At 50.3% G+C, this 24,571-nt stretch overlaps 1 protein-coding gene across 2 annotated transcripts in view; it reads right to left on the bottom strand.

The window, feature by feature from the left end:
- Window positions 1–24,571, bottom strand: part of Tmem104 (transmembrane protein 104) — a 73,678-nt gene that overhangs the window by 47,461 nt on the left and 1,646 nt on the right. For both annotated transcript variants that reach the window (XM_004655672.3, XM_045158607.1), the window contains exons 3-8: window positions 12,342–12,463; window positions 10,039–10,120; window positions 9,341–9,437; window positions 7,911–7,991; window positions 4,575–4,674; window positions 4,142–4,250 (exon numbers count right to left, since the gene is read on the bottom strand). In XM_004655672.3, coding sequence (XP_004655729.2) covers window positions 4,142–4,250; window positions 4,575–4,674; window positions 7,911–7,991; window positions 9,341–9,437; window positions 10,039–10,120; window positions 12,342–12,463 — 591 coding nt within the window. The remainder of the gene's footprint in view (window positions 1–4,141; window positions 4,251–4,574; window positions 4,675–7,910; window positions 7,992–9,340; window positions 9,438–10,038; window positions 10,121–12,341; window positions 12,464–24,571) is intronic.

The raw sequence follows: 24,571 nt of genomic DNA on the forward strand, positions 1-24,571 counted from the left end.
AGAGATAGCAGACAGGGCTCCTGGTGAAGGCTGGGAAGGAACCTCCTCGTATAACCTCAGCTGAAGCACAGGGTGACCCTGGGAAGAAGCTGGCAGGCAGAACCTGTACCCCAGCGCCAGCCTTTTCTTCAAGGGGTCATCTGAAGGGAGGCTGGGGAAGACATCATGTACCCAGAGGGAGGCAGGATACCTGCCAGGCATGCACAGGTGGCTTCCAAGTGGCCTGTGCCCCAGAGGTGGGTCTCCCAGCTTCTGGGGTTCAAGGCAGGAGGGCAAACCAGGGTGACCCTATCCTCTTTCAAGGAAGCCAACAAGGGTACCCGATCAATGTGTTCACTTTGTGGCTGGTTCTCCAACCAGGCTAAGCTCCTCTCTGCCATCTGCATTCTGCTTCTGTCGAGCCAGTATCTGTGACCTGGCAGCATCTACCCACGTAAACGTAAGCCTGTTTTCTGACCAGTGGAAAGCTGTCAGCTCACTGTCCCCTCACAGCTTCCCTTGGACACTCTCTGGGAAGAGATAGATGGATGGAGATCCTGGGAAGGGGTGGAATGGCAGATGGGAGGTGCAGAGGAATCAGGAATTGCACACAAGTACCACAGTGCCTGCCCCAGGAAGAGCAGTCCAGCTCTCAGGCCATGACACAGAACCCAGCCACATACAATCCCATCACTTCACTGGGGATCCTGGCTCCTGGGCACTGTGGTGTAGGAAGGATCAAAATGTCACAGTCTGAATTTTTTGTTCTCTACCAAGGCTGGTCCTAGGACACTCCCTAGACCGGAGGCAAAGTTACTCATTTGAAAGGGATGGGGCGCCTGATGCTTTCCCATGTCATCCTTCAGAGGAGCAGGAGGAAGGGGCCTAGAACCCAGGGTCGGCTGAAGCAGATCCTGATGGTAACTCGCATTCTGCTCTGGGGCTAACACAAAGAAGGAGAAGAACCTGACTCATGTCAGCTGTACTGTGAATCATGAGAAGTGGCCGGGGGGGGGGGGGGGGGGGGGGCGGGGGGAGGCATGGGAAGGAAGGAGGAATTTTCCATCTGCTAAGGTAAAGTGCTTTGGAAGGCAACTGGTAGAGAAAAAGGTCCCTTCTTCTTCTTCTTCTTCTTCTTTTTTTTTTTTACTTATTTTTATTTATTTGAGAGTGACAGACAGACAGAGAGAGAGGATGGGCACGCCAGGGCCTCCAGCCACTGCAAACGAACTCCAGACATGTGCGCCCCCTTGTGCATCTGGCTAACGTGGGTCCTGGGGAATCAAGCCTCGCACCGGGGTCCTTAGGCTTCACAGGCAAGCACTTAACCGCTAGGCCATCTCTCCAGCCTGAAAGGTCCCTTCCTGAGTGTAATGATATTACCCACGGGCCAGCCTCGGTGAGAGTTAAGATCCCACTTATTCTCATTCTGTGTGTGCTTCTCAGGAGCTTCCCTGAGAAGAAATAGCAGAGAGAATTTCAAGAGGACTTTCTGAAAATTAAGCCAAGGCCTGTCTCTTTACCCCGCAGAACATACTGTCCCAGAATAGCAATGAAGGCATGGTTATTACTAAGTTCTTTTAAAAATTCAGGCCACGGAGGGCATCATTTACCTGAGACAAAGCAATGATCTACGGACTGGGGAGGCAGGTGCTTTTAACTCGCACTCGCCGGCTGGACTTTAGGTGGAGCCTGACTGACGGCAAAACCAGAAACAGCTGGTGGGGAAAGCGCACTGGCATCTAGACGGGACGGAGCTGAACGAGAAAGATGCGAGGCCAAGGCAGAGGATAAGGGTCCTTCTGGGATTCAAAGGTCACTTGTTAGAGCCCCGCTCCCCTGCCTAGGAAGGGAAAGATGGCCCTGTTGTTTGCAAGGGACCTTGGGTCTGGAGAAGGGCTATCTCTGCTGGTCCCTCTCCTGCTCCCTGGGGGAGGGAGGGAGGAGGGAGGGGCTGCAGACAGGTACGAGTCGAAGTGCCCAGGGTCAAGAGGCTCCCCTGCTCTGAAGGGCCACAGATGCTGGGCGGCATGGGGAAAAGCTGAGAAGCAACATCTGGAATGATGTCCAGGCATGCACATCCACCTTAGGATCTCAGAATTGGGTAGAAAATGCAGAGAAAGCCAAGGCGGGGGCCGGGGTGGGGGGACCTGTAGTGGACCAGGGCTCAGAGGTGATGGTGCCGACCTCCCAGAGGGCAGGCTCAGAGGGTGGGCACCGGTCTGCCCCTGCCCCGCTCCTACTGCACAGCCTTGGTCTCCCAGGCCTGGGGTGCTTGTAGGCACAGGGACAATTAGCTCCATGAATTATAAGTGCAACATCCGGGAGATGAAGGCAGTAATTAATGCCATCTGTCTTGCTGAGGGGTCCCTCCTGTTTGGAGTCATTGAGAGGCAGGGAGGGAGGCTTCCATCGTGTGCAAGGTTTATAGGAACGAGTGAAGGAACAATTTAGCATGGCCATAATAAGGCTTCTGAATAATTTATCAAGCAAATGGCAGTAGCCAGTACTTCCAGAACCAGGTATCCACTGTGCTGGTGGGCGGGGGAGTGTGCCAGGAAGCATCGGCAGACTCTGGGCGCCTCCCTGGCAAGGGCTCCTTCCTGGAGCTCCCAGGACCCCTTCCTCATCCCCTGCCCACTAACAGAGGACACATTCAGAGGGGCTGTGTGGTGGCTTGGATCACATGTCCCCGCAAAACTCATGGGTTTTGAATGCTTGGTCCCAAGCTAGTGGCAATTTGGGAGGTGGAGCCTTGCTGGGGGAGGTGTGTTGTTGGGGGGGGTGGTTGAGGGGTGTTAGAGCCAGCTCCCCACTGCCAGAGCTCAGCTCCCTCTCCGGCTGCTGTTTACCACAGCTGTGGCAGAGGCGATGCCCAGCCTCTGCTCACGCCATGCTGTCCCCTGCCATCATGGAGCTTCCCCTCGAGACTGTAAGCCAAAAATAAATCCTCTCCTCCCATCAGCTGCTTTTGGTCAGGTGCTCTGTCCCAGCAATGAGAAGGTCACTACAACAGGAGCCTTACAATTACCAGCACTTCTGCTGATTTTACCATTGAAAAAATGCTGCCTAACAAGGCTTCCTTCTTTCTTTCTCTCCTGGCTGCCATGCAGGTTCCTGTGCCCACCCCCAAGGCCACGGAGGTGGAGCAGGGCACCATACAATTTGACTATCAGATTCCCATCAGATGTATCATGGGAGGACCAGAGACACAATTCTACTAGGAGACAAACTCCTATCCACAAACGAATGCCCAAGAAGAGAAAGAGACTCGGGTTACTGGTGCAGAAATGCAGGCGGGAGACATGTCCCAATGGCCTAGGCCACCACATCTGGGAGCCTCCAGAGCGGGGCCAGGAAGACAAAACCTGTTCGGCGGTCCCTGTGATGAACAAGTCTACACCCCACACGACAGCTGCCAGGGCCTGTGGAACCCTTTGTGATGAGGATGGCACATGCTCATGACAGAAAGGCCCTGCTTCCTCCTTGGCCCCGCCTCCTTCCCCTTCAAAGCTGCTAAGTGGCCACGGGTCATTATGGCATACCTCAATCTGTGCCAGGGCTGAGGAGGACCAAGAGGAAGCAGGAAGTGCTAACAGATGCTGCCAAAGCTGAGGGGAGACATTTCTGAGTCCCGCCTCATCCCCCCCTCCCCAGCGGGCAGTGGTAAATAACAGCCTCTGGTGTTGCTCGTCCTATTATCCGAGGCCCATCTGGCACATTAGTCAGCGCTACTTCCACCACACCACGGCACGAAGCAATCAGAAGCGAGCCGGGAAATTCACCTTCTTTCCTTGTCCACAGGGAGGCGGGAAGACAGGAGGAGGGCTGGGCTGAAGCTCCTCTGTCTGCTGAGCCTGTCTGTGGCCAGGGTCAACGTTAAGATGGATCCGTCTCGTCTACCCAGTCAGGAAAGCCAGGCCAAGGCACAGTGCCTCTCAGACCCCTAACTGAGTCCACAGCAGTCCATGCCACGCAACTGGATGCCAACTCCAAACCACATCTGACTCAGAAGTCAAGGCCCAGGAACTGGGCCAGAGAGATGGGCAGTGAACAAGGCTCCTCTCTGGGGAAAGGGCTCAACCAGAAAGGGAGGGTGGTTCAAACAGCCTTGGCCACCCAGGCTGGCCTAGCGCACCCCATCCGGGGAGAAGACACTCACCAGGTAGATGCGGTAGGCGTCCACCCGACGCACAGGCCCCCAGCACGGGTCGGTGTCGTTGTGTTTGGTGTCTGCCTCCACCCCGTAGGAGTCATTGCCAGCGGCACTGCTGAAAGAGGAGGGGCACAGCCAGCTCAGGGTGGGCCCTTGCTTGGCTGGGAGCCACAGGGCTGCAGCGCCAACCATCTGACCTCACTTTCACCAGTCTTCTGCGCTGTGCCCAACTGGTCTGTGGGGCACAACTTTCTGAGAAGTCAGAGGCCCAGGAATCAAGGGCAGGGGAGAGAGGGCATGGCTCGCCCTACATGTATGGTGAAGGGCTCTGGGTATGTATACTCCTCGGGACATGGACTTGTGGGAGGCTGTGCTTCTATGCCCAACCCTCTGTCTGCCCTGACTTGTGGAGGGGGCAGGAGATGAGGGGAACACTCACCAGGTCACCTGCATGAGGGACAAGGGCACAGCCGCCGCATAGATGGCCAGGTCCCCGTACAGGTAAGTGATGATGCAGCAATAAAACAGGTTGACCCCCACTGAAAGCAACAAAGCCACCAGTCAGGGAGAGACGACATCGCACGCTTTCTTTTGTTTTTTTTTTTTTGACGACTAAATCTTTAACCATGTCCACAGCTCTCAGTTCTCTTAAGCCATTTGCTTTGTACAAAAAACTGGATGACCCCGAAGTCCTGTTTCTTATTCTGGCTGTCTACACAGCTTGGGACTTGCACCTGAGAGAGCTCAGGAAGGCCTGGAGACCAGAGATGTTTGAAACCAACACAGTGGCAAGGGGAGGCGGGGCCCAGAAACCCGAGTGTGAGGCATGGCTGGCCCGGGAGGTGCCTTCACACTGGGCCAAGGCGGCGGCGGGGGGGGGGGGGGGGGGGGGGGGCGGGCGGGGAGGGGTTCACGGGAGGGAAGGCAGGAGAAATATCCCGAGGCAGGATGAACCCCCAAGTACTCGAGGGCCAGGCCCTCTTCTGCAGCCAATATACAGGGCTCAAAGACAGATAACCACTGAAGAGTGGGGGAACAGAGATGTTGGGGGTAAATGATACAGACTGAAATTGAGAGTATTAAAAGCACAAAAACCAAAAACAAGCTGCCAGGTGTGGTGGCACACGCCTTTAGTCCCAGTATTTGGGAGGCAGGAGGAGGACTGCCATGAGTTCAAGGCCATCCTGAGACTACATAGTGAACTCCAGGTCAGCCTGGGCTACAGTGAGACCCTACCTCAAAAAACAAAACACCCGGGCTGGAGAGATGGCTTAGCGGTTAAGCGCTTGCCTGTGAAGCCTAAGGACCCCGGTTCGAGGCTCGGTTCCCCAGGTCCCACGTTAGCCAGATGCACAAGGGGGCGCACGCGTCTGGAGTTCGTTTGCAGTGGCTAGAAGCCCTGGCGCGCCCATTCTCTCTCTCTCTCTCCCTCTATCCATCTTTCTCTCTGTGTCTGTCGCTCTCAAATAAATAAAAACTTAAAAAAAAATTATACTGGTAAAAAAACAAAACACCCTCATTTCTGGGCTGGGAAACATCACTCAGCTGGTAGAGTGTTTGCCTAGCACAAGGCTCTGGGTTCTATTCCCAACATCACATAGGCTGGGCATGGTGGTGCACACCTGTATTCTCAGAACTCAGGAGATACAGGCATGAGAATTAAGAGGTCAAGGTCACTCATGGCTACAACAACAAAAAGCCCCAAAAGTTCAACAACAACAAAACCAAAACCCTCTTCATTTCCAAAGACCTATTCCACTGCTACCTGTGACTCTGACTGCCCCAGCACCTGTGGGCAGGGTGGTCTGGTGTGCTAGGGAGAGGCAGTGGTCAAGACAGGTTCCCGTTCTTCCAATAGCACTGGCAAGGGTCAGCACTGATCCTGGGGGAGGCATGGCACTGAGGACCCCTCACTGCAGTCACACCCTGAAGCGGGAGGCGGGAAGGCAGACGCTCGTCCTAATTCTATCAGACTTGTTCCTCCACCTGACAAGTGCCTGAACATCTCTTATCTTGTCGAGCCAGGAGAAGTCTGCGTGTGTTATGTTCCATGCACAGTCCCAGCTATGAAGATGGGGGCAGAAGCTCGGAAAACAGCAGCTGGGGCTCTACAACCTAAGGGCTATGACCCCAGACAGCTAGCCTCCACCTTCTGTTCAGACTAATTGCTCAAGTCTTCAATGTCACTGGTCTCAGGCTAACAGCTTCTCTAGAAAAGGAAGAAAAATAGTGACAGTTCCTTTCTAATCCTGGTGGCTCAGAAGAGCCTACAGGGTCCCCAGGGGACAGCCTAGGACATGTTACTCCTGGGCTATGCGAGATCAGCTCTGCTCCTAGGAATCTGGAGGAAAAAAAATGGCTAGGGAAATACAACTTTCTAAAAGAACCTATGAAATCCTCGAACCCTAAAAAAAAAAAAAAAAAAAAAAAAAAAGGATCTTGGCGTGTGTGTGTGTGTGTGTGTGTGCAGGTGTGTACATGTGGGCATTGAGGACCTTGAGTGTGGGTCCTCAGTGCTGCGAATGCCAGGCTAGCCAGCCTGTGACCTTTTGGGATTTCCCTGTCTCTGCCTCCCATCTCACCCGGAGGGCTGGGATCACAGATGCATCCCTGTGTCTAGCTTTACATGGGTTCTGGAGATTCAAACTCACGTCGTCACGCCTGTGTGACAAGCACTTTACCCACTGAACTGTCTCTCTAGCCCAGCACCTGCTTTTTAAACATGCTAGCTGGCAATGTCCTTCCCCTGATGACATGTCAGAATTGCTCTTGACAACCACGTTCAGTGGCCCCTGAGACTGGCTGTCATTTATGACCCCGGGCTCTGGGTCTAGCTAGCTCTAGCTTGTCTCTCTGGGCTATGCCAGTGCTCCCCACAAGGAGGCAATCCCCTCCCCGCATCCTCCCTGCCACCTGCCAAGGGCTCCAGTGTCAGCTGTTTATGAACTGCCATCAGCCCTCCCTGATCAATAAGATTTCATTACTAGACAGAGTGGGAGGCTCGATAAACTTCCCGAGAGAACATCAATGTCTCGGCCTGACATTTTCAATGACAAGACACGAGTGGGAAGCCCAGGGGAGCCTTTTGCACAGGATGGCAGCCAGAGGTGAAGATGACAACCTGACAACAGATCTATGAGCAGAGCAGAGCAGGGGTAGTTCTGCACCCACTCCTCACAGGGTACCGGTGTCACTGTCGGCAGAGCTGGTTTTGCATGTATGAGCATTCAGCACTAAATTCTTAAATAGCTCCTCTTGCAGAAGAATAAAATTGGCCATGGAGGCATATGGTGGCACCATCACTGGCAGATACAGGTGGATCCCTGCAGGTTGTAGCAAATGCCAGCCAGGATCAGGCAGAGCGGGCAAGGAGCCGGAGCCAGTCACCTCAGCTCTCCAGGGCTCCCAACAAGAGGTAACTCTGGTGTGTGCTCCTTGCGCCCTCTGCTGGCTGCGTACGTGTGCACAGATGGTTGTGCTTGTGTGACCGTCTCGGTCTGGCTTCCTTCACTCGACTGTGACCTAGGTCTCCTGACCTCTAGTAGGAAGGTGACAACCAATAACTGGTTCTTTAATCTTCATGTAAGTGGACAGGAAGAAATCCAAGAAAACCAACTGAAAGCAGAACAGGCTATTGGGCAGGGGAGCCTCTCTGGTGCTCAGGGATAGGTGGGCAATCTGCCCTACCTCTGGTCAACATGGAACCCCCATTACAAAGGCCAGATCTTCTGCAAAGGTCCAGTCCACCCTGGTCCCACTCCCAAAATACTACTACCTTTACTGAAGAACATGGAGGCCATCTGTCCCATTTCCACACGGTCTGTGATGTCAAAAAGGGTGGGAGATGCACGTCTCTCTGTGGGGACCAAAAGAATAGAGGAAGCTGCTGAGCCCACAAATTCTCTAGAAAGAGTTAATCTCCAAGCTTGAAGAAATGTGTTCTCGTGTTTCTTGCTTTAAGCATTTAAAAAGTCTGTCTTTCTGGGGTGTTTGTGTGTAGTATGCACATTTATGCAGATGTGCACACACATGTGAAGGCCACAGGAAGATGTCAAGTGTGGATTTCTAGTGCTTGACCACTTCCCCAAAATGGTCTCTCCTTGAACCTGTAAGTCCTTGTTTTTTGGGTTAGGAGACTCACTTATCTTCCTGTCTCTGCCCTTCAGCATTGAGGTTACAGGCATGAGTGATCATGCTGGGTTGATTTTTCTGTTTGTTTTTTCAAGACAGGGTCTAGCTCTAGCCCAGGCTGACCTGGAATTCACTATGGGGTCTCAGGGTGGCCTCGAACACACAGTGATCCTCCTTCCTCTGCCTCCCGAGTGCTGGGATTAAAAGTGTGTGCCAGCACGCTCAGCTCTTTATTTATTTATGGCACCAACGGTAAAACCCGCGTTAGGAGAATAAGTGGTGCATTACCACCCTGTGCTACATCCCTGGCTCCAAGTCTAAGGAGAATTCCGGGATATTCCTTGTGGTGCTTTGACTCAGGTGTCCCCCATAAACTTAGGTGTTCTGAAAGCTAGGTTCCCAGCTGATGGAGATTTGGGAACGAATGCCTCCTGGAGGGAGTGTATTGTTGGGGGCGGGCTTATGGGTATTAGGGCCAGTTCTCCCTTGCCAGTGTTTGGCACACTGCCCTGTTGCTATTGTCCACTGTATGTTGGCCAGAGGTGATGTCCATCCTCTGCTCATACCATCGTTTTCCCCTGCCATCATGACGCTTCCCCTCGAGTCTATAAGCCAAAATAAACCTTTTTTCCCCCCACAAGCTGCTCTTGGTCAGGTGTTTTCTGCCAGCGATGTGACCCTGACCGCAACACTGCCTATGAGGCGAGAGAGCGTGCAGCCCCGGCTCTAGCTGGAATGGGGATGGGACAAGGCAAGGTTGAGTGTGAGCGGTAAGGTGAGAGGAAGAAGCCAGAGACCCAACATGGGTGCAAGCTTCCATTTCAGTACCAGGAGAGGTGGGAAAATGAGGCACCGAGCTCAGGTAATGTGCCCAGGTGCAGATATTAACAGGAGGCAGAGTCAGCCTGGACCAGGCCTATGGCGAGTGCTTGGTTAACTGTATTCCAGTGCCTCCCGAGGAGCCGACCCACAGGCAGGAGACTCCCGAGGGCATCTGCAAGGAGACCCTCTCCACAGAGGGAGGGTGAGAACCAGAAGGAAGCACGGAGCCCGTCCGGCAGCCCTGAGACTTACGCACAGACAGGATGGGCCGTTTCTCTGCCCGCTCGTAGTTGTCCTGAGTGAGGATGTCACTGTCTGAGGCTGTGGAGGAATCCTCATCTTCCTCCTCCTGGGAGGCAGCAGGATGGACAAGAATGAGAAGACAAAAAGGTCAGTGTAGGGCTGGAGAGATGGCTTAGCAGTTACGCACTCGCCTGTGAAGCCTAAGGACCCCAGTTCAAGGCTCAACTCCCCAGGACCCACGTTAGCCAGATGCACAAGGGGGCGCATGCGTCTGGAGTTCGTTTGCAGTGGCTGGAGGCCCTGGCATGCCCATTCTCTCTCTCTCTCTCTGTCTGTTGCTCTTAAATAAAAACAAACAAACAAGAAAGTCAGTGTAGAGCTAAAGGGAAACCCAGGCAAGGGGGAGCCTACTTCCTCTGCTTTCTCTCTGGAAATTTCCCATTTGCCTAGGAAAATTCCAGTGTGTCCTGTCACATCAGAAGGTGAAGCCTCTCGTCACACTTCTCAGGGGACAAAGGTTTGTGATGGCTGAACTATAGGTGGCATGGGAGGAGCCAAGGCTGCGATGCTATGACAACAGACACAGGTGTTCCTTGGGTGTCAAGTGGCTGCAGCCCCTGGGGCTGGGGACAAGTCCCCTGGGTAAGAGCAGAGACTGGTACACAACTGAACAGAGGCACCGCCTGGAGACGGGCCAACACACGCACCTTGTGGGTTTCCATCCTCTTCCAGTGGAGCTGGGCGTTGGCTGCAGCCATGGCTTCCACCACAAAGGTAGTTGTCACAAAGCTGAGGGGGAGCCGCATGTTAATTGCAGGGAGGTTGCAGGAGGTACAAAGTGACCCAATCAACAAACCCACCGCATCCTCTCAAGAACTGCTCCCTAGACAAATTCTGAAATGGGTATTTCCTTGCCAAAAAAAAAAAAAAAAGTGTATCTTTGCATTATCTAAGGTCGTGTGCTTTGATGTCACTGCCCACATTCAGTTGTGTGTGCGTGTGTGCCCACATTTAGGACATGTCTCCATTGCACGGGAGGAGGGGTGGGAAGGACGCTTAAGGGAAGGCGACCATACGAAGGAAAGCCTGAGCTGCGGACACACTAAGTGGTGCTCTGAGTTGGTGGGGGTTGGCTGATGAACAAAGGGGCTCCTAAAGTTTCTGGAAGGACAGCAGGCAGCTCTCTCTGGTGAATCACGGGCAAAGAGCCAACTCCCAAGTATACAGACATGCGAAGGACCGGGGTGAGGACAAGTGACCGTGCAACCTGGCTCTGGAAACCACCCCCTTTCTTTGGCAGTACTTTCGCTTCCGGAATCATCTGGCCCTAGAGTGAGAAGGGAGAGGAGCCACCGTGTCCCACAGCAGTTAAACCAGGAGATGGCGGTGGGTGGGGCAGAAAGGTTTCTCATTATCTTGCCTAACTGACCATACTAAGGACTTTGTATTTTCCCTTCTTTTTGGAAGCAAAATGAAAATCGATCTTAATTAAGGCATAAAGAGACTTCTCATGGCTGCACAAAGCCAACTCATCGATCATGCTCAAACACAAACAGGCTTGGCAAGGAGGGGGCATGGCAGCCCCTACCTGCAGGGCCCCCCAAATTACATCCCATTTGGATGGCTGCCCATGCTGAAGGTCCTTTAGAGGGGACAGAGAGAGAGTCATTCGAGGACAAGGATTTTGAGAGTTCTTGGCAGCCACGGCTTGAAGTATGTAATGAACTAATAGTATTCCACAGTGCATGCCAAGAACCCCCCTCCAAAAAAAATAGAGACACACACAAAGAGGCAGAGAATGCTGGTGCTCCCCCAGCCCATGCAGCCTCTTGTGGGTCTGTTTTGTCTTTGTGGGTCTACATACCCAGGTGCCTCCTGCCTGAGTGCTGTTCCCTTTTCCTGCAGCCTGGGCTCTGGCACAGCCCCTGCTGGCACCCACCTCCCTGTGGCACTCCTCCTTTCACAGCCCACCTTGTAACACGTTCTGCAAGGTGTTCACTGATCACCTCCCCTCCTCTGCCTGCCAGCTAAGATGTGGCCAGGGCTGCCGAGGCAGGGGACCTTCGCTTTGTTCAGCGAAGCAGCACGAACATGGAGAACCGTGCCTGGGGCGCAGACGGGGGCGCTGTCCCTGTCAGAGGTGGGGTGCCCTGGACAGGTCTCTACCCCCTACTGTTTTGGTTTTATGTGCTATGTAGCTGAGGATGACCTTGAACTCCTGATCCTCCTGCCTCCACTTCCCTAAGTGCTGGGATTCCAAATGTGCACCACTATGCCTGGCTTCCTTTCCAGCTCTTGAATATGCCTTCCTATGTGGTGGAGGGGAGGGGATGCCTCAGTCTATATCCCCTTCTAGCCTTGGCCACTTGTGAAAAGACTTCAGGAATCCTGGAGAAGAGCCTTTGTCCTCTATCAAGCACCAGCTGTTAACTTTAGACACCTGGCTCACAAAGCAAGGGCTTCTGAAGGCCAGAGGAGACACAGGGCAAGTCCCTTAACCATTCTGTGTGTGTGTACACCTGGGAGCGTCCCTGTGTGCTTATCCCTTACTTAGTGAACTCTCTTAAGCAAATTCTAAATTCCAAATGGACTTCCTAGGTCACCTTCATGTTGGCTACAGCCTTCCTCGGCGGCTAGGTGCCATTTCTCCGACAGCAACAGCCAACTGATGGTTGAAGGGATAAAGTGCCGAGCTTGGAGGGCGAGTCTGCTGGGACAGCCGGCCAGCACCTCGCCAAACAGCCTGTGGCTGCGCCTGATGTCATGTCTGAACAAGTCAGCGTTGAGCAACTACTCCTTCGGTACAAAACACGGGTCAAGACCTTGGGATCTGGTTTCCTCTGTCCAGGCCACCCAGCTTAGGGCTCATCTATTCGCCCACACTAATGTAGACGGCAATCGTCCCACTCCAAAACTGCAAGTGCCCTCCCGTGAACTGATGTTAGAGGCTACCAGGGTGTATTCCCTCCAGCCCTGCCCTAACTGCCCCCCCCCCCCCCGTGGCTCTTACCTCATGAAGCCCAAGAACACCAGCAGGATGAGGCTGACGAGCCAGCCGGTGGTGGCAAAGGCCTTGGGCATGGTGAGTGCGCCCGTGCCCACGATAAGGTTAAACATGTACACCAGCCCAACCTGGAACCGATGGGAGGAACAGTCAGCCCTGGAATTCAATTCCCTCTCCCCTCAATGGCTCCCAAGAACGGCCCCGAGTTGCAGGATAACTGTGGTGACCCTTCCAGACTTTGCCAAGGTGGCAAAGCTAGAAGGGAGAAGGACGCCAGGGTTCGAAGGTGCCAGGCTCCGCAAACAGACTTGGACGGGGAACCAGACGTGAGCACTGACATTCGGGTGACGAGGGCCTCTTCTGAATTCTTGTCAGTTTCTGGCTATCATTTCGGAGCATCCAGGGCCGAGGAGCTGTGTCACAGGCATCCCCGCATGCTCTGCTGGCCACGTGACCCCCCCAGTCCCCAGTTCACCAATCCTTGCCACTGTCCTTTGGTATGAACCACATCCTGCTTTCTGTACCAGCCTCAGGATTTATTTATTTATTTATTTGCAAGCAGAGAAAGATGGGAGAGAGAACGGGTGTGCCAGGGCCTCCAGTCACCACCAACGAACTCCAGATGCATATGCCACCGCATCTGGCTTTATGTAGGTATGAGGGAATTGAACCTGGGTCATTAGGCTTTGAAGGCAAACACCTTAACAGCCAAGCCATTTCTCCAGCCCCTAAGAATTTTTTACTTATTTATTTATTTTTGAGAGAGTGAGTGTGTATATGGGCACCCCAGGGCCTCCTACCACTGCGAACAAACTCCGGATGCATGTGCCACTTTGTGCATCTGGCTTTACATGGGCTATGGGGAATCTGATCCAGAGCCATTAGACTTTTCAAGCAAGTGCCTTTAACCGCAGCCATCTCTCCAGTCCAATTTCAAGGTATTTTTTTTCCCCCTTGGTTTTTCGAGGTAGGGTTTCACTAGTCCAGGCTAACCTGGAATTCACTCTGTATTCTCAGGGTGGCCTCAAACTCATGGCGGTCCTCCTACCTCTGTCTCCTGAGTGCTGGGATTAAAGTCATGTGCCACCACACCTGGCTGTTTTTTTTGTTGTTGTTGTTGTTTGCTTGTTTTGACATGGCCTCACTGACCCTGATTGACCTCAAACTTGTGGCAATCCTTCTGCTTCAGCTTCCGGAGTCTGGGATCATTGGCAAGCATCACTACACCTAGCTTCCAACTTCAGGATAAAAGAAATGAAACTCTAAAATAGAATTCACATGCCATTAAGTGCCTCCACCCCTTTGTAGCCAAAGCTGGCACTGAATTTATTAATTTTTTTTTATTCATTTTTCAAGGTAGGGTTTTACTCTGGTTCAGGCTGACTTGGAATTCACTCTGTAGTCTCAGGGTGGCCTGGAACTCACAGTGATCCTGCTACCTCTGCCTCCTGAGTGCTGGGATTAAAAGAGTACACCACCACGCCTGGCGAGTTTACGATTCTTGTACCTTAGCCTCTCACATGTGGGGATTACAGATATGTGTGACTCTGTCTGACAAGATCTACTGTCTCCCAGACACAAAGGCCTAGCTATTCATGACCCCAGAGACCCATACAATAGGAAGCAAACAGAAAATGATGACATCAAAATAGAAAAGAGGGCTTGGAGAGATGGTTCAGTGGTTAAGGTACTTGCTGGCCAAGCCTAACGATCTGAGTTCAAGTCCCCAGTACAAATGTAAAGCCAGATATACAAGGTGGCACATATGTCTGGAGATCCTTTGTAGCAGCTGGAGACCCTGGCATGCCTATTTTCTCTCTCTTTTCTCAAGTGTGGTGGTTCATGCCTTTCATTCCAGCAATTGGGAAGCAGAGGTAGGAGGGTTACTGTGCATTCAGGGCCACCCTGAGACTACAGAGTGAATTTCAGGTCAGGTCAGCCTGGGCTGACCCTACCTCAAAAAAAAAAAAAAAAAAAAAAAAAGAAAGACTAGTTGGAAAGGAGGAATTCAGTAGAGAGGGATTGCAGGGGAAGGGAAGGTGCTAGGAGGGGATTATGATCATGGTATATTGTTTATGCAAGTTGTCATAAAAAAAATTTAAAATTTTGGCCGGGTGTGGTGGCACACGCCTTTAATCCCAGCACTGAGGAGGCAGAGGTAGGTGGATCGCTGTGAGTTCAAGGCCACCCTGAGACTACATAGTGAATTCCAGGTCAACTCTGGGCTAGAGCAGGACCCTACCTCGAAAAACAAAAAAATAAAGTTTAAATTTTTATTCACTTTTTTTTTTGGGGGGGGTGGTTATTCAAGGCAGAGTCTCACTCTAGCCCAAGCTGACGTGGAACTTACCCTGTAGCTCCAGGCTGGTTTAGCACTCATAGTGATCCTTCTGCCTCAACCTCCCAAATGCTAGGATTAAAGGTGTGCACCACCACACCTAGCTAAAAATTTTTAATTTTTATTTATCTGCATGGGTTTCTGGCCATACTAAGGTCTCTTGCTGCTGCAAACAAATGCCCATCTGGCTTTATGTGGATGGCTGGGGAACTGAACCTGGAATGACAGGCTTTGCAAGCCAGTGTCTTTAACAAGTGAGCCATCTCCCCACACCCCAAAATTTACTTTTTCTTTCTTTGTTTTTTTTTTTTTTTTCTCGAAGTAGGGTTTCACTCTAACCCAGACTGACCTGGAATTCACTATATAGTCTCAGGGTGGCCTCGAACTCATAGCGATCAGCCTACCTCTGCCTCCCAAGTACTGGGAATAAGGGCATGCACCGTCACTCCCGGTTCCAAATTTACTCTTTAAAATATTCAGTTCAGGGGTGGGCAAACAACTCAGATGCAGAGTGCTTGCCTAGCATGCACAGGCCCTGGTTTCCATCCCCAGCAACGCACACACACAATTCAGTGGGTTTCAGTAACATTTACAAGGTTGTTTAACCAGTACCACCATCGAATTCCATTTTATTACTCCCAAAGAAACTATTTCCATTAGCATCTTTATTTTATTATTTTATTTTTTTATTTCCACCTCCACCCCACAACAGACTCAACGTGATTTTTGGTCACTGACTTCAGGTTTCAAGTTCAACTCTATTAGGTATGTCATGCACACCTGTAATCCCAGAACTTGGCAAGCAGAGGCAGGGGCATCAGGAGATGAAGGTCAGCCTGGGCTACGGGAAACCTTGTCTCAAAACACCAATAACGAGCAGTGCGTGGTGGCACACGCCTTTAATCTCAGCACTCGGAGGCAGAGGTAGGAGGATCATAGTGAGTTCAAAGCCACCCTGAGACTACATAGTGAATTCCAGGTCAACCTGAGCTACAGTGAGACCCTACCTCAAAACAAACAAAACGACAACAACAAAATTTTTGAACCCAGCCAACTCAACAGTTTCTTTTCGCAAGATCATAATGGTGAAATTCTTCTCTGGCCTGAAACTCCCTGGCTTCTGGGTTTTTCCCCTCCCTCTCCATTTGCCTGCGTTACCTCTACCAGAAGTCCATCTCCCTTAGGCACCCACTTTCTCTGCTATGCAATCAGCTGGCTCCCAGTGTGTGAGGTGACTAAGCTCCTTCACCAGTCTTCTCCCTGTTCTAATCTATCCATCCATCTACCCCTAGCCTGGGCCCAGGCCTCGCACCAGCTTTCTGAAGCGCTGGCTGGTTCCTGGAGGCGCTTGCATCTGACTTATTTCTCGACACTTTTTTTTTTCCTTTAATTTTATTTATGAGCCAGACTGTTTTGGATGATTGTAAGCAGGGCACTCACAGAACAGCTGAGCCTGGTTCTGAACTCTCTGCAGCTTTGTCCTCAAAGAAGCAACGCTAAGAAGGGTTAAGAACTTTACTTCTCTGTGGAACATAGTTCTGGTGATGCTCCTCGTGGTAGAAGTAAAGGGATAAAGGGAGAGCAAAAGGCTCAAGAAAGTGATGATACATAGGCAAAAGGGTTTATGGGGCAATTATATAGCCCAAGAGGCAACGTGTGAGGCTGGGGAGATGGCTCAGTGAGAACTGTCCTTTCACCCGGCAGGCAGGAGTAGCTGAGTCCAGATCTCAGACGCCATGTCATGTTGGATGCTACAGCGCCAGCATCTGCGGTCTCGGCGCACTTACACCCCGGGGAGAGGCAGAGATGGGAGACTCGCGTGGGCGCTTGCGGCCACCTAGTCTGAAGAATGCAGTGCTGAATGAGACCCTGCCTCAAACCAAATGGAAAGGACTCCTAAGTTGCCCTCTGACTTACACACACATACACACACACATTTGTAAATTCCTGGATGCCTTAATAAAGGTCTTGGGGGTATGGAGACAAAAAGACCAAAACTAAAAAGCAAAATATATCTGGGTGTGGTGGTACAAACCTTTGATCCCAGCAGTTCGAGGCCACCCTGAGACTACATAGTGAATTCCAGGTCAACCTGGACTACTAGAGTGAGACCTTACCTTGAAAAAACAAAAAAGATAAAAAATAAAAAAATAGGAGGGAGGAAGGGCATTACCATGGAATATTTTTTTTTTAATTTTTATTTATTTGACAGCAACAGAGAGAGAAAGAGGCAGATAGAGAGAGAGAGGGAGAATGGGCGCGCCAGGGCCTCCAGCCACTGCAAACGAACTCCAGACGCGTGCGCCCCCTTGTGCATCTGGCTAACGTGGGACTTGGGGAACCGAGCCTCGAACCGGGGTCCTTAGGCTTCACAGGCAAGTGCTTAACCGCTAAGCCATCTCTCCAGCCCACCATGGGATATTTTTTACAATCATGGAAGTTGTTAATAAAATTTTTTTGTGAAAAAAATAAATAAACCTTTTAGATCAATTCTAGTCTGGTAAAGACTGCTACCCTGTGGCTTGGGTTCACTGTCTCTGGAATGAGATTGGATGTAAAAGTTCCACGGCCTACTGCAGAAGAGGGTTTCTTAGTCAGGCCCTGTTGACATCTGGGCGCTGGGTCCTTCTCTTTGGTGGGGGGCTGTCCTGTGTATTGTTGGATGGTTAATAGCAAACCTGGTCTCTGTTGTTTAGCTGCTAGTAACTCCCTTTGTTAGTTCATCCTATCAACCTGACTAGATTTACTATCATCTAAGAAACAAACCTCCTGGAGTTTGGGTGAGGCAGAAAGACCCACCCTGAAGGTGGGTGGCATTATCTCATGGCCTGAGTCTTAAAAAAGGGAAAAAGCCAGGTGTGGTGGGGCATGCCTTTAATCCCAGCACTCGGGAGGCAGAGGTAGGAGGATCGCTGTGAGTTTGAGGCCACCCTGAGACTGCATAGTGAATTCCAGGTCAGCCTGGGCTACAGCGAGACCTTACCTTGAAGAACAAACAAAAAAAAAAAAAAAAAAAAAAGGAAAAGGAGAAAGGGAGTTGAGCACCATCATCTCTGTCTGTATCCTGACTGGGGCCCCAACGTGACCAACTTCCTCACAATCCTGCCACCATGATTTCCCCATGATGGACTGAGAGCCCACAATCAACCTTTCCTAAGGCAGGCGTGGTGGCGCATGCCTTTAATCCCAGCACTTGGGAGGCAGATGTAGGCGGATCATCATGAGTTTGAGGCCATCCTGAGACTACATAATGAATTCCAGGTCAGCCTGGGCTAGAGAACCTACCTTGAAACAACAACAAAAAAAACCCATATCAACCCTTCTTCCCGTAAATTGCTTTTTGTCAGGTATTTGATCACAGTGATGAGAAAAGCCCCATTCCCATTTTGGCAAACGTCTTCAAAGTAGGCGTGGTGGCTCATGTCTATAAACTCCAGCATTCAGGAGGACTGCTGCAAGTTCAAGGTCTAGGCTACATAGTGAATTCTCAGCCAGTCTGGGCTAGAATGAAACCCTATCTCAAGCAAGCAAGCAAACAAACAAACAAACAGTGCCTTCAGACAGTGCCAAATGTCCCCTGGGTACAGGGTCCCTACCAGCTCAGAAGACAGGGACACAATGACATGAACATGTGTCAACAAAAGTTCATAATTTCTTTTCCTTTTTTTTTTTGAGGTAGGGTGTCACTCTAGCCCAGACTGGCTGAGAATTTGCTCTGTAATCTCAGGGTGGCCTTGAACTCACAGTGATTCTTCTATTTCTGCCTTCCGAGTGCTGGAATTAAAGGCGCCACTATGCCCAATCATAAATCTTTTTATTTGAGAGAAAGAGTTAGAGAGTGAGAGAATGAGCGTGTCAGGGCCTCCAGCCACTGCAAACAAACTCCAGATGCATGTGCCACCTTGTGCATCTGGCTTACGTGGGTACTGGGAATCTAACCTGGGTCCTTAGGCCTCACAGACAAGTGCCTTAACTAATAAGCCATCTCTTCAGCCCCCTTCCAGAAAAAAAAATTTTTTTTAGATAGGGTCTTGCTACTATGTAGTTCAGGCTGGCCTTGAATTCATAGCAATCCTCCTGTCTCTGCCTCCACAGTGCTGGATTATAGGTGTTAAAACACCATGCTGGGCTGAGGCGCTAATAACATTATAAAGTTAACTGACTGGGAGTGGTGGTACCTGCCTATAATCTCACCCTCAGGAAGTGGAAGCAGGAGAATCACGAGTTCAAGATTATTCATAAATCATAGTGTGTTTCAGGCCAGCCAGGGCTACGTGAGACCAGCTATTCAAAAACAAACATACAAATAAAACAACCCCACAGCCCACAGGGACCAACTGAGGCCTGTATGACCCTACCGTGAATACCATGACCCCACTGAGGAGCTGGGTGAAGGGCTAAAAGGGAATAATCTGTTATAATTAATATTTTAAAAGTTGAAGAGAAAGGAAGGGAGGAGTGTACTTAATAGGTTGGTATTGTATATATGTAAGTACAATGATTGAGATGGGGAGGTAATATGATGGAGAATGGAATTTCAAAGGGGAAAGTGTGGGGGGGGGAGGGAGGGTATTACCATGGGATATTTTTTTATAATCATGGAAAATGTTAATAAAAATTGTGAAAAGAAAAAAAAAGTTAATTGGGGAACAGAAATGAGTAGTCATGTTTGTCTGGCTTTGTTGCTACTTTTTTTGTTTTGTTTTGGTTTTTGGTTTTTCGAGGTAGGGTCTTGCTCTAGCCCAGGCTGACCTGGAATACTCTATGAAGTCTCAGGGTGGCCTCGAACTCACAGCAATCCTTCTACCTCTGCCTCCCGAGTGCTGGGATTAAAGGTGTGCACCACCATGCCTGGCTTTGTTGCTATTTTTTAGTTCCAAAGTGTTGCAGTCAGGTTCGCATTGCTGGCAGAAAACACCTGACTAAGAGCAACTTGTGGGGAAAAAAAGGTTTATTTTGGCTTACAGACTGGAGGGGAAGCTCCATGATGGCAGGGGTAAATGATGGCATGAGCAAAGGGTGGACTTCACCTCCTGGTCAACATCAGGAACAGGAGAGTGTGCCAAACACTGGCATGGGGAACTGGCTATAACACCCATAAGCCCATCCCCAACAATACACTGCCTCCAGGAGGCATTAATTCCCAAATCCCCATCAGCTGGGAACCTAGAGTTCAGAATGCCTAAGTTTATGGGGGACCCCTGAATCCAACTACCACACAAAGTAAGCAATTAAGCAGTGTACCCAGGGCAAAAAAGCCTGCAGAACAAGGCAGGACTTTGCCTTCTGTATCTCTTTCCATCAGGAAAAGACCCAGTCACAAGCACAGGCAAAGGGAAGCACCTCTGAACCTCACCCGAGGCCAGGTTACGAGGAACTGTGCGAGGAACGGCCAAGCTCTTCTGCTGTCATGTGACAGTTCTTGGCAGGGTGGCAGAAAGTGGAGGAACAAGATCCGGCTGCTGTTCTCATAGACAAGACCTACACAGTCAGGCTTAAACTGACTCCCTCTGTGGCTCAAAGCAAGAAGGCAGTCCCGGCTCCCTATATATAGCTGACAGTTGTCAAAGGGAAAAAGACAGCAGGAGCCAAGGAGATGGCTTGGCAGGTAAGAGTGCTTGCCATGCAAGCGTGAGGACCTGAGTTTGAGTCCCAGCACCCACATAAGAAGCTGTGCATGGCCATGCATGCTGAGGGGGGAAGAGAGGATTGCTGGGTGTACTGGCCAGCCAGTCTACACCAAAAAATTGTGAGCTCCAGGTTTAACAAGAGACTCTGTCTCAGGGAGATAAGGAAGAGGAAGACGTGTGCAAACACCTATGCATGGGGTGCATGCATCTACACAGATTCGTGCATGCATCACACACACTCCTAGTGTAACAACTCATACAGTAATGAGGTCAGCCTGAGCTAAAGTGAGCCCCTGTCTCACTTTTTAGCCAGGGATGGAGAAATGACTTAAGTGATTAAGATGCTTGCCTGCAAAGCCAAAGGACCCAGGTTCAATTCCCCGGGACCCATGTGAGGCAGATGCACAAGGTGGTACATGCATTTGGAGTTCGTTTGCAGTGGCTGGATGACCTGGTGTGCCCATTCATTCTCTCTCTCCCCCTCTCTGCCTCTTTCTTTCTCTCTCTCTCCCTGTCTCTCTCTCAAATAAATAAATAATAAAAACAAGGGGCTGGAGAGATGGCTTAGCGGTTAAGGTGTTTGCCTGCAAAGCCAAAGGATCCCAGTTCGATTCTCCAGGACCCACATACATAAGCCAGATGCACAAATGGGCACATGCATCTGGAGTTCGCTTGCAGTGGCTGGAGGCCCTGGCATGCCCATTCTCTCTCTCAAGTAAATAAATAAATAAAACATATTTATTTAGCTAGGTGTGGTGATGCATGCCTTTAGTCCCAGCACTCAGGAGGCAGAGGAACGAGGATTGCTCTGAGTTCAAGGCTAGCCGGAGACTATATAATGAATTCCAGGTCACCCTGGGCTAGAGCGAGACCTTACCTTGAACTCCCCTCCAAATAATAATAATAGTAATAACCTTGAACAGAGGCTAGAGAGATGGCTTAGCAGTTAAGGCGCTCCTCTGTGAAGCCTAAGGACTCATCTTCGAGTCCATAATACCCACTGTAAGCCAGATGCACAAGATGGTGCATGCTTCTGGAGTTTATATGCAGTGGCTGGAGGCCCTGACATGCTCATGCAATCTGCCTCTTCCTCTCTCAAATAAATAAATCCAGGATATAAGACTGTAAAGCCAGCACCCTGTTCTTTGAAAACCATAGCAATGCCTTGAATTTTGATCATACAACCACCACTTCTAACAGAGATCACTCATGGGGACACGTACAGGTCTGAATCATGTTCCCATGTCCAGCACGACCCCTGAGAGGTGTGGCATCGAGCCCCTTTTAGAGACTGCCTCTTCCAGAGATTTGTACAGGATAAGCCACGATAAAGCAAGTGCCCACCCCGAAGAGGAAAAACAAAAACAAAACAAAAACTCAACATTAGGGAAAAGAGAAACAGTGTCAAAGAGAACTTTTGTCTTGGGAATGACTAAGGGCTGATGTACTTTTATGAACTGTGTGCTCAAGATTGTGGTCTTCCAAGCAGCACGCACAGGGTTCTGCCCACACTGTGCTAAGCCAGGGCCTGCAGTGGATTTAGAAAAGTGTTGCCAGTAAAGTCGGTCCCACAGTGGATGATAAAACTCTCTCAAAGGGCTCAAGGCTCATTCTCACCTGGGCATGGTATTTTGTGCCTGTGTTACCAGCACTTGGAAGGCTGAAGCAGGGGCGTCATATGTTTTGAGACCAGCTTGGGTTTCACAGTGAGACTTTGTGTCAACCTCCTCCCCACATTAAAAACATCATTCTAGCCGGGCGTGGTGGCGCACGCCTTTAATCCCAGTACTCGGGAGGCAGAGGTAGGATCGCCATGAGTTCAAGGCCACCCTGAGATGACAGAGTTAATTCCAGGTCAGCCTGGACCAGAGTGAGACCCTACCTCAAAAAACCAAAAAAATAAATAAATAAATAAATAAAAATAAAATAAAAACATCATTCTCTCAGGAGAGTGGATTAAGAAATCCTTAGGGGAAGCCAGGCATGGTGGTGCATGCACTAGGGAGGCAGAGGTAGGAGGGTAGATGTGAGTTTGAAGCCAGCTTAGGACTACAGAATAAGCGCAAGGTCAGCCCTGGCTAGAGTGAGACTCTACCTCAAAAAAACAAAAACCTTAGTGGGGTTGGAGAGATGGCTCAGCAGTTAAAGGAACTTGCTTGAAAAACCCAATGGCTGGGTTCTATTGCCCAGCACCAATGTAAAACCAGATACACAAAGAGGAGAATGTGTTTGGAGTTCATTTTTAGTGGCAGGAGCACCTAGCACACCTATGTTCTCTTTTTCTACTTGCAAAATAAATAAGCAATAAAAACATTTAAAAAAACAAGCCAGGCGTGGTGGTGCACGCCTTTAATCCCAGCACTCGGCAGGCAGAGGTAGGAGGATCACCATGAGTTCAAGGCCACCCTGAGACTGCATAGTGAATTCCAGGTCAGCCTGAGCTAAAGTGAGACCCTACCTCGAAAAACAAACAAACAAAACAAGAAACAAGAAATCTTTAGGAAGATGGTGCCTTCTTTTCCTCAAAACCCTGACCACTACTTCCTGGTTAACATCACCTCATTCCACCACCACCCATCTTTTCTCTACGTCTCTCTTCACCAGCAAATAAAAGAGCACAGCACAACTGCAAATAATAAGAGCGGACAAGCTGGCTCAGTGGGTAAAGTGCCTGCTGTGCAACACAGGGACCTGAGTTTGGATCCCCAGTAGCCACACAGAAGCCAGGCATGGCAATGCCTGCCTGCATCACAGTGCTGGGGAGGCAGAGTCAGGAGAATCCCTGGGGCTCACTGGGGAGCTAGGGTACTGAATCAGTGAGTTCTAAGTCCAACAAAACCCTGGCTCAAAAAATAAGGTGGGGGCTGGAGAGATGGCTTAGTGGTCAAGGCACATGTTTGTGAAGCCTAAGGTCCCTGGTTCGATTCTCCAGGTCCCACATAAGTCAGATGCACATGGTAGCGCATGCATCTGGAGTTCGTTTGTAGTGGCTAGAGGCCCTGGCACACCCATTCTCACTCCCTCTCTCCCCACCCCTCTGTCTCTAATAAATAAATAAATAAAAATAAAATTTTTTAAAAAAAACAATAAGGTGGAAGGCTGGGCGTGGTGGCACACACCTTTAATCCCAGCAGGGCGTGGTGTGCTCTTTTAATCCCAGCACTTGGGAGGCAAAGGTGGGAGGATCACCATGAGTTCCAGGCTACCCTGAGACTACACAGTGAATTCCAGGTCAGCCTGAGCTAAAGTGAGACCCAACCTTGAAAAAACAAACAAACAAACCAAATAATAATAATAAAATAAGGTATAGAGCTACACAGGAGGACCACAAACAACAATCCCTGGCCTACACACACACATGCACCCATACACAAACATGCATGCACAGCACACACATACACCCCCCCCAAAAAAAAGAGAGAGAAAGAGACTCTGAACAACAACAAAAAACCCACAGAGCCAGGCATAGTGTCGCACGCCTTTAATCCCAGCACTCAGGAGGCAGAAGTGGGAGGATCACCGTGAGTTCGAGGCCTCCCTGAGACTCAATAGTGAATTCCAGGTCAGCCTGGGTTACTAGAGTGAGACCCTACCTTGGAAAAAAAAACACACACACACACACAGAAGGGCTGGAGAGATGGCTCAATGGTTAAAGGCACTTGCTTGCAAAGCCTGATGGTCCAGGTATGATTCCCCAGTACCCACATAAAACCAGATGCACAAAGTGGCACATGTGTCTCGAGTTCATTTACAGTGGAAAGAGGCCTTGGCACATCTATTCTCTATTTTTCTCTCTGTTTGCAAATAAATAGCTCATAAAAATATTTTTTTAAACACATAGGAAATGGGGGGGGGGCGGAGCAAAGCTCCCTGAAGCTTATATGCCTCACTGCCTAACTCCTGGGACATGTGGTGAAAAGTGAAATGATGTGGACATTGGAGACACAGGGAATGGAGACATAGCAAACTGTTTTCCTTCCAAAAGTAGTTACAGAAATGACTCATTTCCCGTAAGTTTACAATTATTCTAAGAAAAAGAAGAACCTGTGGTGCCTTATAGGGACAGTATGGCCGTCTCATTGCTGATACAGGAGGCTGAGGGCTGTCATATGACTGCACAAGCACAAACAAGAAGGACACGATTCATCCTACTCCAGGGTTCACAAGAGACTTTCCCTGGTAAACAACGGAGGAGCCTTTATAGGTGCACCTGAGCAGCACAGGCCTAACGGGAACGAACGCCTTGGAGTGAGGAGTTCCCTCCAGCT

Source organism: Jaculus jaculus, chromosome 9 (genome assembly GCF_020740685.1).
Source record: "Jaculus jaculus isolate mJacJac1 chromosome 9, mJacJac1.mat.Y.cur, whole genome shotgun sequence".
NCBI lineage: Eukaryota > Metazoa > Chordata > Mammalia > Rodentia > Dipodidae > Jaculus > Jaculus jaculus.